Source organism: Oxyura jamaicensis, chromosome 1, assembly GCF_011077185.1.
Source record: "Oxyura jamaicensis isolate SHBP4307 breed ruddy duck chromosome 1, BPBGC_Ojam_1.0, whole genome shotgun sequence".
NCBI lineage: Eukaryota > Metazoa > Chordata > Aves > Anseriformes > Anatidae > Oxyura > Oxyura jamaicensis.
Window position 1 is genome coordinate 127,121,020 of NC_048893.1, and position 20,413 is coordinate 127,141,432.

The 20,413-nt window shown below is 37.8% G+C and overlaps 1 protein-coding gene across 3 annotated transcripts in view; it reads right to left on the bottom strand.

Annotated features, from left to right (window-relative positions):
* Positions 1 to 20,413, bottom strand: part of FRMPD4 (FERM and PDZ domain containing 4) — a 306,613-nt gene that overhangs the window by 26,020 nt on the left and 260,180 nt on the right. For all 3 annotated transcript variants that reach the window (XM_035337234.1, XM_035337170.1, XM_035337306.1), the window contains exon 5: positions 6,391 to 6,436. In XM_035337234.1, coding sequence (XP_035193125.1) covers positions 6,391 to 6,436 — 46 coding nt within the window. The remainder of the gene's footprint in view (positions 1 to 6,390; positions 6,437 to 20,413) is intronic.

The following is a 20,413-nucleotide window of genomic DNA, read 5'->3' on the forward strand; positions in this document are numbered from 1 at the left end:
CATTTATCACTGCAAGTAAAGTATTTGCATTGTCACAGACAAAAACAGCCTAATTAGAGTGACTTTTGCAAAATGAGGGGACACATTTTAACAAGGAGTCAAAATACTTCAAAAAAGACAAACTTCACAATATGTAACCTAAGCAGCATTTCCTGTAAAAAGTTCAAATTTATCACAAATTTCAATAATTTTTACTTGTTTACACAGAGCTCAGCAAAAATTCAGCTGATCATTTCAACACTCTTTAGAGAAACTGCTAACAAGAGAGATGAAGCACTGCATAGAGATTTGCTTTCAGGAAATTATAGTGAAGATTGAAACCCTCCTTTAAATGCTGCTTACTGGAGAGAACAATGTATGGGTATTCATCCCATCAGCAGGGTCAAAACATGAGAGATTACTATAACAAGAGCAGACTTTCTGGAAAGCATTTTTTATTTTTTAAAAATTTTATTTTTCAGAATTCAAAATTAGATCTTATATTTGACAGCAGCACTATAGCAGGTCATTTTTGGAGAGCTGTTTGCAACAACACCCTTCATTTCGAGGGAAACTGTTTTTCAATGAAAATGTCTAGTATTTTGTTCACTTTTGCAGGTAAACTGTAATTTGAGGAATATTCCAGGTGAAACAGTCTCTATTTGCTGAAAAAGCCCCTTTGAGTGCTCTTGCTGGTAAAGGTGCTGCAACAATGAAACTTTTACTCATGCTCAAGAAATAGAAGGGTTGAGCACTTAGAAGAGGATAGTGTAGTACTGAGCTACCATAAAGAAATCAACAAGGCAGCAGCATGGGGCAGTCCTAAAGGTGAAGGGAAAGCCTGCTTCTTGACAACGAGTGTCAAATCAGACATTCAAATCAGAAATAAGGTAGTTTTAAATAGCTGCAGACAACATACACAATCAATTTTAAGCTTGTTACCTAAAATTAGTCATTAGTTTAATATGAAATACTATATTTCTTAGGAAATGGGGAAAAAATGTATGACTGCAAAAATGTGTTCACTTTTTGGTCCATCCCTAAAGGCAATTATGTGAAACAAAAATTAGCAAGCAAATAATATGTGAATAAGAGGAAGTATTAAATTTATTAAGTGGAACATTACATAATGCCCAAAGGCAAACTAAAACCCACCATTCATAGCTGTGAGGAAGGCTGAAACAACAACACTTGCTCACAAGAGTATTGTAGAAGAGCAGATAGGGACATGTATGTAATAATGTTGAGAAGTTTTACTATGTAGTAATTTGTTATCACCACAGGCCACTGACAGATCATCATCAGGAGTATTTCTTTGTTAAACTCTAGGCACAAATTCAATTGCTGAAATAATGGTCAGATTTAGGTTCTTTCTTAAAAAAATGTTGTTGTTGTTATTCCTAAACAATGTGATCTACCAGGGACAATCATATTTTACCATTTGCATTATTTACATTTTACTATTGTTTGATTGTAATCATCATCTGATCTGATTTAGTCTCATACAGTTATAACATATAGCTGCAATGTAGAGATTAGCCAAATCTTACTTTAATCTAGTCATTGCAAAAATTAAACCAGTTCCATCTACCAGTTCCATCTAATGACAGCCTGGTTTTCTCTGTCCCAAATGCCATGGGTGAAACCACAGATCTGATTCAGGCTTTGTGAAACATGTAGACATCAAAAGTCATTTCATGACTAGATGGGCCAGAACCACCTATTTCTGCATTTACAAAATGTGGAGATCCTCTGAGAAATACCCTCCATTGGCCTTTTTGGATACTGCCCTACAATTCTTCAAGGGGAAAGACGTTTGGGAATAAAAGAAGCCTTCACACCATGCAAACCCAAGCATTAAAAAAAGACAACATGCTTGATAATGCACCAGAGATGGTAGAAAGGCCTAATGAAGAGAGAAAAGAGACCTAATGGCAACTGTGGGGGAGAAAGACAGGAAGAAAGAACTAGAAGGAGAAAGGGGTGGACAGACTGAGGGGGGAAGGGGCTTTCATTTTGCTGAAACAACATGGAAGTTCACACAGAATTTTCTCATAGTCTTCACTGCTAAACAGACTGCGTATTTTGTACAACTACACTCCATAAAAATTCATATAGCCATAAAAGAGGCCTTCTGGAAGAAAGGACAGAAGCAATAGTGCTCACTGGGATTTATGCTACACAAACGCGAAAGATGAAAAGGTTGCGCAGCACAGTTCTCACATGAGAAGAGTCTAGTTCAAACAACAAAGGTGTTGGGAAGTGGCCATGTATCAGTACCAGTATCGGTGGCCTGTACGTATAGGAGTCAACACAGTGATAGTGGTTGTCAGTAGCCACACCATGATCTTTTGAGTGTAGAGTTAAAGATATGTATGGAACTGACTATACTAAAAAAGCTCATATGGAAGATATGCACTAGCTAAGGTATTAAGGATGACTGTGAAAAATACTATTATGTGAACATTCAAAAAAAAAAAAGTCATCATTTTTACACTGTCTTCACAAGTTTAAGTAGTCAAGTATTGTCCTGTTCAACATGCTCACATCTGTCTTCTAAATACTTCCTAAAACTACTCCTTGGTATTCTTTCTCAATTTAGATTTTGAAGTCTTTGGGACAGACCTGTTTCTCTTTTATACCCTTCTTTGCAGCAACGATAGTAGATATGGTAGTTGTTCCTATTACATGACTCCATATGGCAAAGCAGCATGAAAAGTACTGTGAGACTCAGTAAAATCAGTTGTTGCCACCGTCATTACAAGTCAGAAGTAAGTGTTATTTATTGACATTTTTCTGTAAACATTTTGTCTCAAACGTAACTATGTTATAAAAAAGAAGCATCTCTTTCAAGCAAAAGTAAAACAAAGAAAAAATCCCCCAATCTTATCCTTTTACCGTTCCAGAACCTATGCACAGTAAAGCTGCCATAGACTTCAGTTGGGCCTGGACTGTATCCAAGAAATTTAAGAGATTAATCATGAAAGCAACCTATCAGATTATCTGTAGGCATAAAATCTGAACAGATAACAAAACAGGCAAGTTATTTGTTCTGAGTAATGCTTAAAACTTAATAAAGCACCAATCAGAACAGCAGTCCACTTACAGAATAAAATGGCCAGAAATGATAATCAAATGTAATACTTTCAAAAATCTAAACTTTAAACTGCTTCAACTGCTTCATCTGTTCAGCCACCTTCTTATGAGCAGCAGTAATATTAACATAGGAGAGATCTGTAGATTCTTGGAAGGAACAAGATAGCTTTGGTTTGGTTGTAATTAAACTAAATTTTAAAGAGTTTAAGCATTAAATAAAACTGAATGCACTTAAGCAAAAATGATCGGCAAGAGCTTTCAAAAAGAACTAAGTGAGCTACGGAGTACTATAAATCTAAATTACTTCTACTTTCACCTGCAATCATAAAGAATGGTTACTTGAAAGCATGAAAACAAAACACACTCTAAATAGCACAAATAAAAACAATTAAGAAACAGCACTCCTGTAATCCATCTTGGCAGATAGTTTTCATGCAATGATAGAAACAAAAAGGTTCATCATCATGAAGAGAGTCAGTTGAAATGTTTCTAAAGATTTATTTCTGCCAAGAATGGGGAAGAGGTTCAGTCTTTATTTAAAAATTCTTACTTTTCCTTTGTATGGTTTCTACTTCATCTTTCCAGTTTTATGGGCAAAAGAGTAAAAGGAAAAAGGGAGGGAGAAGAATTAAAGAAAAGGGGAAAACAATTTTATCATAATTTTTGAAGGCATAAATATTGTTTCCAAACTGTGAGACAAAATGTATTTGCCAAAGGACCCACTGCACCCACTACATCTGCCTCCTGCACAGAAGACCACAACAGGTAAGCAACCAGAGTACAGCAGTACTTAGGATGGAGAGCCTAATGATGAACATCACATAACAGGCTCAGGCACTACTAACAGTGACATTGAGGCAGTATGATGTCCAACATGCTCAAGGTGACTCAAGAGTCCCCAGGAAACTTTGGAGCCCAGGGTTTGTATAAACTGACCCTGTACTGCTTCAGAGGTCAAACTTGGCTGGACACACTGGCAGGATCTCAGCTGGTCCCAATCCCATAGCACACCTTCATTTCCACTGCAAGATAACTTTGGCTTGAAAATGGTGAGGGAAAGATGCTATGAACCAACATGGCCCTGGCCTGCACATGTAGGAAAACACAATAGATGCGGGGAAAAATGAAGATCTGCCTGGTGCAACAGTCCTGCAGCTGAGGCTAACACCCACTAAGCCCATGCCGTTGAAGCATCCTGACTTTGGGATAAAAATGAATCAATTAAAGCTAGTACTGATATGAATACATCTGCTGCTCTGTGGGCATTCTCAGGGAGACAATCTTCATACTACATGAGGTAAAACTTCCATCAGCTCCAAAAACACGAGTGCCTCATCTGCAGAGGTAGAGCTGGGGGACTCTAACAGACCTACCAGAGGGGGGCAACACAATTACATTTATAAGCTGGGCACATGAGCCCAAATAGCTGACATAACAGCAAATGCCATTCAGTGCCATTTGTGGCTTAGTGACATCTGGAAGTGGCTTAGTTATTGATTAGATTTAGGTGCTATGTATGAGAGGAGCAGATTCCGTCTTATTAGTCCTCAAACAGGGCTTGGAACCAAAGAGATGGGAAGATATCAGGTCATGATGTACCTTCTTCTTCAGGTCAGATGCTGGAAGAAGACTGCACCTTCTCCACTGAACATGGTGTGCACAGTTAATTTAGGTTTCAACTTCCATTACGTTCACTACATATGGTCTTGCCCTCACACCAGCAGCATAGCAACAGGCCACAACACCTCAAAGATATACCTTCCACTTCTAAGGGCTACATATAACCAGCACTAAATCATAAGCCCTTTTGTCACCAGACATTTAAAGAAAATAATGAAACCTGTCAACCGATAAAATAAGACAACCTGTATAAAAGAGGGAAGTGGGTGAGGATTTTTTTTCCCCTGTATTATATACACTCCCCATAATCAAAACTACTGGATGTAATCCAGCTAGCTTTAAAAGCAGTTACATTCTTTATTTAGCCATTCTTTATTTAGCCAGACACTGCTAGTGATCTTACTGCAGTGCAGCAGCCCCTGCCTTGTTTTTCTGGGGAGCATGTGCTTTTTCCCCACAATTCAGCTGCTGTGTGGACTGGCTTCTTGAAAGTGAAACAACGACGATATGGCCTCCTCTAGACTAGTCAGAAAGGGTAACCAGTAGTACAGGAGCCACACAGCAGTGATCAAATTGCATTTGTAAGATGTATGTTTTGGCAGTTTCATCAGATAAATTTGTTTTCGTACCCTTCTATCAAATCTGTTATTCTTGGGTGAAAGGGATGCAATTATCTCTTAGTAATCAAAACGCTTGTGCATCAGGCTAGCAAACAGGGAAGTGACTAGACCTGTTGAATTTGAAATCACTCCTGATCCATGGTTGAGCCCCTGCTGCGGCCTACAAAGTATGTGTGGTTGTGCATGGATGTATGAAGGGAAGAGAGAGAGGTGCTCCATCCCCTGGCTTAGCTTCACTCCTTTTTCATGTGACCTTCTTTAATTACGGGTTTGAGCCGAGAGGCCATAAACCCACTTCCACAAACCATTAAGTGAAGTTCAAAGGCGTGTCCCATCAGCCAGCTGAGAGGTGGGCTGCAACTGCTCCCAGTCCCTTCCAGCCAGCCTCATGTGATTGCCTTTCTGCCTCTCCTCTCCCCTCATCTCCACATGCTCTGCCCTGGAGATGCATGCAGAGCCCTCCCTTGCACAAGGTATAGCCAGTTTGATACTCAAGTGCAAGTCTGTGGAACTGAGGCAGAATTACAAAAAGAAAGGTGCTGCAACAGGCTGAGAAGAGGCACAGCCCTGAGCTGCACCTCCCCTGTCCCTCGCTCCGCCAGTGGGGACTCCTCAGCCCTAGACAAAGCCCTGCCTGAGCTCTGCCCATCACTGCAGGCACCACCTTCCACCAGCCAACAGCCAAAGGCAGTGCTGTGCCCACTCTCGACTTCCACATCACACTCATGAGGGATGAGCAATTTCCATTTGACAGAAACAGAAGCAATGCAGCAGAGGGGACTTGGCCCAGGCCATCTCCCAAACCTCAGAAGATGCTGGAAGCAGAACTCAGCATCCCCCTCTGTGCATTCTCCTGGCAGGAGTTTAACAATGCTGTTGCTATTTAACTTGCTAATATATTCTGTGAGTGCGGTATGCAGTAATGCAGTCCGAAACACCACCTGTAAGAGACACAGCCCTTATCTCACTTATTTCTTTTTATTGCACAGATGAGGTAAAGACAGACAGAATATAGGCAGAGAAAAATCTGTTATGTTGCTAGGAAACTAATTCAGAAAACACTACAGATACTTACAGGGTAAGGTTGAACAACAGTAAGGAGGATTGATTCTTTGCAGCTTCTATAAAAAGAAAAAAGTAAAATCAAGTAAAGGATCATATGTTTATGTACTACACATAAACAGCTTATCTTTCTAATGGAGAAAACTGCATTAATATGGCAAAATGTTTATTACAATCACATATCAGAGAATTACAGCAATGAATACCAAAATAAAAATGAATATTAAAAATAACTTTTTTTTTCCAATATAAAAAACTGAATTGACTTAATTTTGCAGCTTATACTATAAAATATTTGCTCCATTGGAGACCTGCATACTCCAATGATGATTTTCCCTAGTAAGAATGCAATAACATTTGATTAATTCTATCAATGCAGTATCTATAGACTACACATTTATTTTGCCTACTTTACAAATAAAATTATTTTTTTATATCATCTAGCTCTTGTACACTTAATGCAAAATTTATACGAAGATAGCTGTGTTTCCAAAACAATAAGAGGACAAAATTTAGCCCCGGACTCTCTAGCTCACCTTTAAAATCAGTAGATAAAGATTAGTGTCTTGTGAATATCCTAGTTAGAATTTTTATTTTTCTTACAAAATTGCTAAATAAAGGTTCTTCTTTAAAATTGAACAGCTCTTCTGTAGTAAGAAATGAGTGAATGTAGAAGAAATCAGCAGCTCTCAACCCCTTCCCCCCCTCCCTCCCCCCAAGAGAATAAACTATTAGGAAACCTGATAAGATCAAGTGGTCTAGCCAAATGACAAATAAATACATATTTTGTCTATTGACGGGCAGTTCGGACTCATGGATAACTGGGGAAAAGTAAGGGCAAAGTGGAATCATTTGGAAAAAATGTCAATATCTATTGTGTTACATCATTGGACAGAGGGCTTCTGAGGGCAATATTAGCTGTGAAAAAGTCGGGTGCCATTTTGTTGAGATGGAGTTGATTTTCTGTTTTACTACTTTCAAAAACAATGAATTGCTTATTTATGTGATTTATTGCTTGGTTAACCGAAGTACAACTGATGTGGCATGTCTGAACTGTTCAACAGTACAAAATAAAATAAATCACACTGCATTGGTCTTGCTCAGTGTCACCTTATACTGCATATTCACACCATTGATGTGCCATTTAAAAGGCAAAAGGCAAGGAAAATAGCGGAGAATCTACGAGCTCAGTTAAAAAACTGGTCTGGAAAAGGGGCATACTTGATAAAGCCGTCTCATCTCTGAAAGCCGACTGAGATAGCAAATTCTACCTCTGTCAAAGCCATCAGTCATGCGAGCAGCAAAGTCTGACCAAATATCCCCTAACTAAAGTAAAATTTCTAAAGTTTATTTTTTACTCCTCTTATTAGATATTTGTATCATTGCATGAAAAGAGTATAGAAAGGCTTTTCTAAAGAATGTATTGGAGGTTTGGGTTGCCTTTCTGTGTTCAGAACAACAGAAATAAAATCAGGTTAGAAAGTTAAAATAATATACTGAGGAACTGCATGTGGTGAAAATTGAATAATCTACCACAAAATAAAATAATTTTGTCCCCTTTATATATAATCATAAATACTTTAAGGAATTTCCCACGATTAATTTTCATTTTAATAAAACATTCCAAAGTTAAGCTCCAGAAATGACTTATTCAATCATGAAACAGCTTTTATTTACAGTGTTCATATTTGTGAACATTTACAGTCTGTTTTTAAGATCTGCAAGCTACTGATAGCAGTTTTGGAAATCTCTGCAATTATTTTTTATAATTCTCCATTGTTATTCTTGAAGATTTTATAGCTCATAGTCTAAAAGTAGCAATGTCCATTCTGTTTTGCTTAACAACAGGATTCCCTCTACTTTCTTCTATTCTACCTACCATACTTTTGGGATTCTGAAAATACATGATAAGAAATGTAATTTATTTCATAAATCTCACAGTTGCATCTATACTGTCCACTTCTATCCAATCTGTCACTGCCATATTAACCTAGGCATATGTATAGACGGAAAAGCACAGAGGGTTATTAGCTACAGGATAAACTGCATCCCAGGGATAAGTACTCCATGCCCAACTGTCCTCTTCAATTACTTTCAACACACTAATTTATGTTTCTTATGAAAAGTAAGATTACCTGCATGCTCTACCTTCCTGCTGAAGTTAGTTACCTTAGAGAGTTTTATGACAGAAAATAGACTTCTAATGAAAATGTTTTTGAGCTGTTCATTACTCTTGGATCAAATCAAGTGCCAGTGTAGGCAACATTCAGCCTAGACTAACAAGGTTTTTAAACCAAAGGGTCATCATATTAAAATTTATCTTGGGTATAAGACTTGCTTACAGGGTAATCACTTGCATTAGAAGGATGCTAGACCTCAGAACTTTCACTCAACATTTGAGTCTATAATAAGGTCATTCAGAGTATCTAGAATCATGTATGTTACATATACACAAAGCAGCTGTCAAGCACCATTTATAGCCATTTCATCATTAGACAAAACTTTTTTTTTATATATAAAACGCATGCAACATACAAAACACAGCACAGTTACAAGATAAATACATATTTAATCTGCAGCATTTTGATCTGCAGTACTCAGCCAAGACTGCACCACCCATTGTAAAACCTTCTCAACACATGATAACAAAACTTCGTATCACTTTCTACTTCTATTATTGTTAGAAAACTATATACACCTAAATGATAATCCTTGCATTGCACTGGAGACTGTCAGTTGTGACACATATTGTTTTTAACACAACAGGGGAAAAATAATGGAACCACTGACCACGTACTGTGATCTCTAAGTTTTATAGCTTAAATGTATGTGTATACATGTATGTTCATACTGACAGCAGAACACACAAACAGCTTAGACTACATTACATAAACCAGGTACATCACCACACTTAAGCTACTTCTTCTAAGCAACTTTGGAAGGATAGTGGCAAAAGCTAAAGGAACAACTGCAGTCTTACTTCCCCTCCGAATTGGCTTTTCAACTTTCAACAATCTGACTAAAGTAAGAGAAAATAGATATGCATATATTTAACCTAATTATTATTATTTTTTATTAATTTAGACTCTTGTCTATATATTGTCTTCTATGCCAAAACTTACTCAAGACCAATGATATGCAATTCCAAGCTTTCACAAGACCTGTGGACTTTCTGGGTGCCCTACTGTCTGACCAGCTAACAACAATGCAAAAATAAAATACCATCATGTTTCTTTCATTTCCTGACATTAGAATCAAATGGTGAGAACAAGGCTAAAAGATCAAAATTACAAAGGGAATTCCAGTGAGTGATTCATCTATTTGTGCTTTTCAGGGTCCTGCATGGTGATTGTATTTTTCCATTCTGCCTACTCCTTACAGATACTTAGGCTGCAACAAGGAGAGAATATAGATGGTTTGAGAAACAAATTACAGCACATTAAAAAGGTTAAAGTTGTATTACTAAGTATCAGGCATCTCAGACTACATGAGGCGTTAACATTCTTCTACAATACCAGCCATTGACTTTGACTTTGACCTTGCAGGTGGAAATTACTGTCTCTCTTCTGCTTCCCTTTCAGCTTGAAATGGGGAAGGAGGGGAGGAAGGAGGGGGTGAAGGGCATGTGGGGAGAGTGGGGAAATTCCCAGTATCTGAACCATATGGAACAAGCGTCTCTGTTCTTTGCATGTGTCCTGCAGCAAATATTGCATATGAGTAGGGCATATATTAACTGTATTCACTCTTAAGAAATGAGAATAGAAAAATATTTCTTACACTAATCTAAAAAGCTTTTAGCAATTTTACATTAGGGGTGTACCAGGTTTCTCTCCCGGTGAAGATGGACACAACAGAAATTGACATATAATAAATAGTATAATTTACAGGGAATGTAATTTAAGAAAAAATCTAAAACTTGCTTTGAAATGCTATCCTTTTTCTTTGCTATTTCTGGACCCTCTGCTGTGCTTTGTGTCTTACTATTGATGAGGAAGGTCTGAATTTCACAATTACGGAGTAGGATGCCATGATTTGCAGTATGTTTCACACTATATTTTTGAAGCAAGGAAAGGGATGCAAGCAAGTCAAAAACTAACTAGAGAATGTATCAGGTTACCTGAAATACCATATTCAAAGCTAAGGAAAGTAGAACTTATCTCAACCTAGTATCTAGGCTAGAGAATAATTATTCAGGATTTGAACGTCTTTCACTATTTTGAAGACTAAGGCAGTAATAATGAACAAAAGACTTTTCATGAGAAAACTACAGTCACTCTATTGTAGCACATTAGGAATGATTTCAAAAGGATCATTTTGATTTGAGCTGTTATATATTTTTCATAAAACTTGTTCTCTTTGCAGTAGTTATCTTCACCTGAGGGTGTTCCAAATTTTACTTCTCCAGACTTCTGTCATGTGCAATGGCTCTTGTGGAAAAGAAGTTTGCCAGAGGTCTGCCTTCAGGGCTAGAGACTTCTACTGGAGGGGACTTGGTGGGACAGAGTAGACTTGTCTTAGCCTTGTGCTTCTTCATTCTTTGCTTTTATTGCACAGCCCCCCACAATGTGCCTCCAGGTCATGCAATGATGCCAACCTCCCTAGGTGGTCTGGGGAACCTTGTCAAGTTAGGGAATAAACTTGTATCCATTGAAACCCATGCAGAGGAATGGAGGAAAGACGCTTTAAGAAGATAATGCCTTTCCTGAGGCTATTTTTTTTTTTTTTTTTTTTTTTTTTGTCATAGGAAAGACAGCATTGTGCAAACATAAACACACAGGTTAACGTAGAACTCCTCCAGTAAGCATCATGATGTGTATGGTTCTTCTCTCTTCATTTCTGAAGGGAACACAGTAGCATGCAAACTACAGGCAATGTTTCCGTGATTCAGTAGTTTCTAATTAAGAAGTACAATACAATTAAAAAAAAAAAAAAAAGAAAAAGAAAAAGAAAGCCATGCTACTGCAGGAAGACTGCTTCTGGCCTCTGGATTACATGCACCCACAGATGAACACTATTTAGTAGTAGGTGAAGAATCTGACCTCTCAAACCCTAAGCAGATGGTATTTTCCAGACAAATTCTATGAATGACAATGGGATTTCAGTCTGTGGCCACCCAGCTGGCTGCACTGAGCTCTGGGGAGTCTCTCTGAAGATCCTGTACACAGCTAGAGATGGGCACTGCTGCCATCATGAAGGCAAGGCAGGGTGTGCCATGCATGGCATTGCATCTCCAACTCCATCTCAGAGAACAATTGCAGGAGTGCAGCAGGCAAGAGAAGTAGCAAGAGGCGTGTGAAATAATGTGTGCTACCATAAATGATGAGGTGTGGACTTCAAGTCTGGGAGACTGAGTAATGCTGCATGGTGTATGGATAGAGGAGATGGGACATGAAGCCAACGTCTTGCTTTGAGAGTGGCAGTAGACACATGGGGAACAACACAGGAAATGGATGGGAGCAGCAGGTTCGACTCTTTTCTTTTGGGACGACAGTCTACAGAAGTGAAGACCATGGTGTTCAGGTCTTATTTTTGGAGATAGGAAGGGCGCATCGGAGTCCCTGATTTCAGAAAGCAGAGGGATCACGCTCACATTTGGAAAGCTGGCAATGGCATCTTCCACCACCATTAATGGTAGTACCTGCCCCATTAGCCTCACAGTCAATGTGGGGAAATACTCTTGACAATCAAGCAATGTCAATTTGTGAACTCTTGAATCCTGTGGTTTAATTTGAGTAACTCTGCTGCTTCACAAAATCCTTAAAGTTTAAGTCTGCCATTAAATATATGAGGACTTTCAGTGCCAGAAGCAATACACACAAGGATCTGGGAATTTTACAGGATTCCAGTTTGAATGTCTGAGCCTTAAAAACTGCAAGCAGTGGATGTTTGAAATGAAGACTGCCGTTAAAGGAAAAAAAAAAAAAAAGAAAAAAGAAAAAAAAAAAAAAGATATAAGCACAGGATTATTCCTGCACTGCAAGATCAAACAGAAGCAGAAACTCAGCTGAGAGAAAAGATACCCTGATTCTAACAGAAATAACTTCAATAATAGCATACAGAAAATTACTGTCAAAGCAAATTGCATTTATATAAATGTTCTTTCTTTTAAAGGTCTGGCATGGTGTGAAAGTCAACCTTTAAAATTGTCACAGTCTGCAGCTGGCACTAATTGGAACCCTTGTTGGCTGTCTCCGTAAGGGGCCAAGAAGCAAGCGTGTCTGCAGGCTGAATTATGCTCACTGTCTCTGACAGAAGTGGTCCCTTCAGATCAGGGCTGTGGCACGCTGGTGGGGTTTCATATAGGAGATGCCATTTTAGATGCCTCTGCTGTAAAGGCTTCAAGAATAAAAAAGACTCCTGCTCTCTAAGGTTGTTCATCTGCCAAGCTTTCACATGTACCAAATTCACTGTTTTCTCCTTTATTAGCACTGTGGCAAGAAAAACCCTATGAAGAGGAAGTTCTTGAATTTCAGTGATTTATGAAGACCTATATATACACCTCTAGCCAAAATACTCCTCCCATCCACAAACACCCAAAGTCACCTAGTTGCTATTATTCTTAACTATAAGGTTATAACTTTTGTAACTGGGTTACCAAAATATTAGTCAAAGAGTAAATACCTGAGTGCACTGTACAAGACTGCTGTGGTAAGACTGCTTGGAAATTGAAACAGCAGCACTACCGTGCTGTCTAACTACCGAGTAATGCCACTTGCAATTCTTTACAAGACAGTGCCTCACTAGCTTCTGATTACACCAGTCTTTAATTAATTCTGGAGTGCAACTCTGAATATCAGCAACACGCAGAAAACCCTACAGTGATTGGGCCTTCCTTAGGCAATTGTTTTCCTACTTGGATAGAGACAAGACAGTCTCACCCAGGTCCTGACCTCGAGGTGAAGTAGAGAACTTATTAGGAGTTATCAGCTCTGCAGTTTGCTACTCCAACAGAATCATTATTTGCTTATTTTGACCACTGGAAAAAGAGAGAGCCAGATGGGCATGCATGTATATCTGACTTTCACCAAGTCACACTGTTAGCATGTTACCGCCACACAGTCATAGCATAAATTACTTTACGCAGCATGAAAATGTTATACTCCCAAGGAGAAAAACACAGAGCTTAGTCCCCTATTAATTAATTGTTCAGCTGTCCTCTTCTAATTAGACTTTCTGCACATTAGTTTTAAAGGATCAAAGACAGATAAAGTGGGATAACATTGGTCTCTCAGGTCACTCATCCAGGCCAATGTTTCAGTGCTAGTTTTCCTACCGTTAACTGCCAAAGTGGCTTTGAAGAAAAGTTAATTCTCAAAGTACAATAAACACAGCACAATATAAACCAGCCCCAGGATGGCTCATGTTTATGAGACATCTTTAGGAATGATGTTATGGAGTTACTAAACAATACTCTCAAATATTTACAGAACAGGGTTGTCTCACTACAGACAGGAATGCATGGCTGCCCACTGCACTCAGGTACGTTAAATCCATGCAGTTGATTTGGTGACATTTAGCCTTTGTGGTAACATACTTATGGAGGACTTCCAGGAACTTGGGCTTTACTTAAACAGTGAGGTTGCAGAGCAAAATGCACAGAATGATAAATTCTAACCATTCTATAAAATCCAAACCAACGCTGATGTGAAAGATATATGCTTTGAAACAATGGCATGAGCTCGTATACTGCTTCTTCAGTACAGCCACCAGGGATGTAGCAATGATTACAAAATCTAGTCCAATTGTTCTGTAATTTTCTAATTTCAACTTCCAAAACTGGAGCCATCATGAATCTGTAACATGGTCACAGCAAAATCTAATTTGAAAAATGTTAAATAGAATCAGAACAATCTTCTAATTTTCTAAACTTTTGTAAATACATATGAATGCTCCACTGGAACCAGAATTCATTTACCTGGGACAGAGAAAGAAAAATGCTGGAACACTTTGAGTGCTCTTCTTATGGATCCCAGATGTTCCTCTACTTTATCTGAACTAGATTAAGGGGGCTTTCTAGTGTGGTACAGAATTTTCAGCAGTTGATTATACATTTCGATCCAGTCACACAGGCATTTGAATTTCTACATCAACAGTGGAAACAGATGAAATAATGAAAGTTAAAGGGCTGAAGGAAATGATGAGGTAACTTTCCAAGCCGTGAAAATTGGTGTTATTCCATTCACTTATCACAGTGCAAAAGAGAGGTTAACAATTTGGTCTAGCAATTGAAAATGATGTTTCAGAGAGAAAACCTAACTCATATCATTCACATAAAGAAATGTTGTTGGTTCCATTTTTCTTTTTTTCTTTGAGAGATGCAATGTAAATTCACATTTAGGAGATGAACTCTCTTTTCAAATAATTTTATTTTTAATGTTTCTTTTAGCAGACAATATGTTATAAACAATCATCCCTTGATTTAATTTTTTCCCTCTAGTCTCACTGCAGTGGACCTCTCATGCCCCATGGGAAGGGAAAGTTTTGATTTCATCGATGCTGGGCTACTTCTCTTCATTATAAGCGTCAGAGCAGCACGCTTAAGATGAGGACATCTTGACAATAGGAAGCAAAGAATAAAAGAAATAGCAATTTTCTCAATAGTCACATAAAATGGGAAAAAAAAAATCAGTAGCGAAAGACCAGCAGCTACGGTCATGGTTTGACAATACAATAAATAAGACTTTTTGTGCCTGATTGAAAAAACTGTGGCCATTTGGTGCACATACCTGGACACTGCGTGTGTGAACACTGTCTATCAGTTCTGCCAGATTCAGAAACTCCAACAGCTCAGGCTTCAAATAAAGAAGGTATAGTCTTCCTTTCAGCAAATACCTTAAAGTTAGCAAAGGAGCCAACAAAAACTTCATGGCACATCTAACAGCTAATTTCACAGAAATGCTACTATATGTGCAGGTTATACTCACTTTAAAACTCCACTGGTGATCAAATGAGCAAGGTGCAGCTCTGCTACCATTAACCATGAAACCAAGACTGACAAGTGGCTGCTTATGGCCACAATGACATCAATGGATATGCCGACAAGTCACTTGCTCTGATCAGTCACATTGTCTTCTGGAACCAGGCAAAGCAATGCTGCTGCCTTCAACAACAGAACCCTGCCTTGAGTGGAGAACTTCTTTGCCTACCTTGACAAAAGTTAAGCAGCTCATTTACTGATATTAATATAATGCAACTATTGTTTTATTATTGCTTCTATTCTCTCAACAGTCTCCCTCTACTATGATTTTGTCAGTAGTGGACACATTTCAGACAGAGGGTAGAGTTATGGTAGGTATATCCTGATGCAGCATTTTGCATAGTGAAGTAGTGAAGTCCTGGTCAGTCTAGATATTATGATAGTAAGAGCTCAATAAAACAAACAAAGAAAAAAAGTAATTCATTAAAATACGTTGTCTAATGCCAAACCCTTCAAATAAAAAACACAGTGATGAATTTAAATAAATAATGGTATAAACTTGTTGATCCCTGCTGAGAAACAAAGAAATCATGCACTCTAAAAACATGTTGCAAAAAGAATTGGGAAATGAAATAAAAGACAGTTGAAGATGTCAGAAACCATAGAGAAGTGACACCTGTATCAATAAGAATACAAAACAGATCTGTATTAGTTACATGTTAAAGAGGAGGAAAGATCACTAAAAGTAAGAACAAAATCTTGAAGATATTTTTATTATGTGACAAATTAACCATAATCTTTTATTATCAGAGCTGCATTTTCATTTGTACTGAAAGCAACAGAAATCATGATAGCTGCTACTCATAATCTGTACTGCAATGGTATTTTCACTTTCTGGTTAGGACATTGTGTATGTAGTAATGAAAGGTCGGGTATTCATACACATCCTTCATCGCTGCAGCTATTCTATTTTTTGTTTTCCATAATGCTTTTCACAAAGCAGAACATCAGATACAATTTTGCTGATTAAATGTTAACCTTAATTTATTAAATGCTTTAAGAGCATCTTGTTTTAGAGAGTTATCAGAGTTTTTATTAATAATACGTAATATTTACGTAGGGCTCTTTTGTGTCAGATGTCTTTCACAAACATTATCTTAGCTCTAAGTAATCCTTTCAATAAGGAAGAAGAAATTAAGAAGAGGAAGATGCATTCAGAAATGAGATAAAGCTCTTAAATTCTGAGGAATATTGTATTTTCAAGCACTGCATGATATATTGTTCTCCATTCAATATTACGGTCTTTATTATTCTTCCTTGAGAAAAACACATTCATTCAAAGAATAGATGGTATTTTTCTTTCAGATGCCTGAACACTATCATTGTGGCTTTTAACTCTTATCTGCTTTTTGAGAACCAGACTATATGATACAATCCAAGAGCATCTTTTTTCTTCGCTATGTTAGAAATTATTATTTTTTAAATAATTAAAGATTGATGGTGATAGTTTTAAGAATAATTGTTCCAACAGAACAGGATTCATTTAATTCCTCATTAAGAAAAGTTTCAGTGGTCAGTGGCTGTTTTTCATGGGTTTTATTACTATTCCTTTATCTGCAAGGTTAGACAATTGATGGATATGGAGCTGCAGAGACTAATGCAGAATGATTTTTGCTTACTGAGTCTGGAATAGAAAAATTGGTTGGTCAGATGCCAAAGACATATCCATGTGCCAATGAAGCAGCATAAATCATGGCAGATGTGATTTTATAATGATTTGGACAGGCAGCAAAAGAGGCTACTCTTCTGAAGCTACCATGCACATTACAGAGTAATTCACACAGCAGTAGCCCTGATCTGCAAACCGCTTGACTGTATTTGTGTCCTCACACATTATTTAATATATAGGCTATGATATGAGGAGAAACTGAGTCAAAATTGTTGACAGACAGTTAACTACATGTTCTATTAAATTGTAGTATTTATTGAAAAGTACTGCCATGATTATAGTTAAATACCCAGAATGTGTAAAATTCAAAGGTTCTCCCCTTTTTTAAACAAACAAACAAACAACAAAAGACCATTTATTTATTTATTGTGTTACAATCAATAAGACATGGCTTTAAAAATCTATTTAAGCTCTGTCCAACCTTTCAAAATCATGTTGATTTTCAGTTGATATATCTAAATATTTGTGTTGGTTAATTTAATAAAAAAAAACACTATAATACCCTTTATTTTTTCACCTTTTGTATCACAAGAACTACATAATTAGTTTTACACTTTCCTTGGAGCAAAAGATCACTAATAAAAGTCTCACTGAAAAGTTAAAAGCAAATGTACACTGCATAGGAAAGTAGTCCTTAGGATAACTTAAATTACACATGAGCAGAAATCCTTCTGTAATAATGGCTAAAAATACTCCAAAATATAATGGGGGAATGAATGTTTGAAATGGGGAGAAGAAAATTACACTGCAAACACAAACCAAGCATAGAATAATGAACAGTTGCATTCTTATATCCACACAGAAAATGAAGACATAATAATTGCAGTGCAGTTTGGACATACCAATGCTAGCTTTCGTCTAGATGCTATGGGTTACAACAGCAGTAAAAACATGATGCCACTCTCTTCAGTATTGTTCTTCTCCTCAAGAGAACACCCATGCTTGCAGAGCCAAGCCTATGCTTCTTTACGCGCACTAGCCAGACCAGAGTCAATGGGGGATACGCCACACACACATGCTGCATTCAGGTCAGCCCCAGCCCACTGCCACTGCAGCACTGCAAGCTCTGCACTAGAGCAAAAAAGTGAAAATGAACCACTTTCATCACTGTCCTCTCTTGTTCCTTAGAAGCCATGGCTAACAGTCAGGACTGGAGAGAAGGTCACTAATACATCTCTCTGTTCTTTAGGAAAGCAGTGAGGGAGAGGAGGGAAGCTGTTTGTGGAGGAGGAGAGGAGGTGAAGACGTAACTCGCCACAGAGCTGTAGACAGAAGGTGGTAGGAGGGAAGATGGATATTGGCATGGGGAAAAATAAAAAAAGACTGAACTCATGCAATTTGCTAAATGAGTTTTATAGCTATTTTCATTATAATTTATTTGGTATACTTGTATTTTTCAGCAAGATTTTGTGGCTAATCAAATACTAGTTGCTTTTAAATATGAACAAAATTTATTGCCCTGAAGAGAGTTATATTTAAAAATCACCTGACCAAGATTATTGGCTATATGAAGGCACTACACCCTTCATCATCGTGATGGTTGCAGCACAAATCGAAAAGCTAGCACAGGAGCTATCCCTGCTGCAGTGTGGTCTGTGTCCGCAACCTCCCTTTGCTACTGGGCTCCAGCCTCTGTTTCTTCTCTAGGATGGTAAATCACCCCTGTGAATAGAACAGTGCTGTTTTTTCCAAGCTGTGGAGTGAAATTAATGACAATCCTAATACTAGATTTATAGAAGCCTGATTTATCTCACAATGAAATGAACTCAGCTATTTTGCCCTTTCAGTTGTGGAATCAGTGTGGGGGAAATAAAAGCAGAGCCACCTCTCATCCCAGCTGGTCTGTGGTGCAGGCCTCTGCCTCTGCCTTTTTGGCCTGGATCAACAAAATATGGAGTAATACATATAATTTCCCAAATGAATAGTAATGATGATGAAGATTAAGAACTACTATTGCCAGAATTCTTTTTTAGTCCCCTACCAGTAGCCAATACAATGACACTGACATTGCCCTTATGGGTCCCACCCCATCATTTCATAGAGCAAACACTTAGCTATCTGAGAGGATACAGAGGTAGTATTAGTCTGCTAGAATAATTTACTAAAGAAGGAGGAGAATTACCTTTTTTTATCAGCAGACCTAAATTTACTTATATTACTTGTAACGTAATTCATCTAATCACGGCAATACTGGGCACCACTGCCATCCAGGGAGGAAGCAACAAAAGGCAAACAACCTAACAGGGAAACTAGCTCAGGAAAAAGCAAATACTGCATTTTCTGCTCAGGAAAACTCCAGGAACATCCTAACAGCACAATTTCAGTTCCAACCTCTCACCCTCCTTATTACCTATTATTCTCTTAGCTTCATGCAATAAGTGTGGGTTATTTGGAGAAATTTACTCCACCCAAGAAAAAAAATCATTCAGGGATATACACTCCTTTTATCAACATAATGGACTGAAGGAAAAAAACAAACAAACAAAAAAAAAACACCATAGAAACAGACCTTTGCTTTCTGAATCTAAAATAAACAGGGATGAGATGCATGAAAGAGGGAGAGGTTAACAACATATCCACTGGAGAAAGACTTTGTTTAAAAGTATGCTTTTGTCCTCTGGGATAATAGATCTTTTGTGTACTCACCACTAATCTTGTTCATAAAGGTTTTCACTCCCTCGTTGAAACGACTGCAAAGAGCAAAACATTTCTCCTAATGTCATTTTATGCTTTTCTAACACATAGGGAGAACAGTGAAATCTTAGTCACAAGATTCAGATTGGTGAATGTCTTAGTTTATTACATGTATAAGGCAACTATGTATTTTAAAGCTGTTTGAGGCTTCATACCTCACAAGTACCATGGAAAGTGCTATATAAAATAATTCATACGGGTAACCGAATCAACAGATTTGTGTAGGGCTGCCTTGCTATATCGTCAGAGCTGACAGTAAAATAGTAGATGTCCTTACTTCAAAATAGATTTAAAATTATGAAGCCAATCACCAAAATCTTCCACATGGAACTTACAGGGCTCAACAATTTTGTCTGTGTAATGAAACAAGATCCCACGGATGGCTGAACCTTTTCCATAGTAATTGCTTCTCTCAGGGGAATTTCTTCACATCAGAGTCAGATTCTCTCAGAGACAAAAGTAGTTCCTGTTACCTTTTCTAGGCTTTAAATTAAATGTAGAACTCTCTGCCCATTTCACAATTTTGCAGGAGGCCAAGTAGGAAGAGAACCTGAGCTTCATAATCAGCGACCTCCCCTCTGGAAGCTGAAGACTACTGCCATGGGAAGTTTGCCTCAAGCCAGAGGCAACATCACCACATTCCTTCCCTCAGATATGCATGCTATCCACGTTGTTTGACAACCTTAGTAATTTATT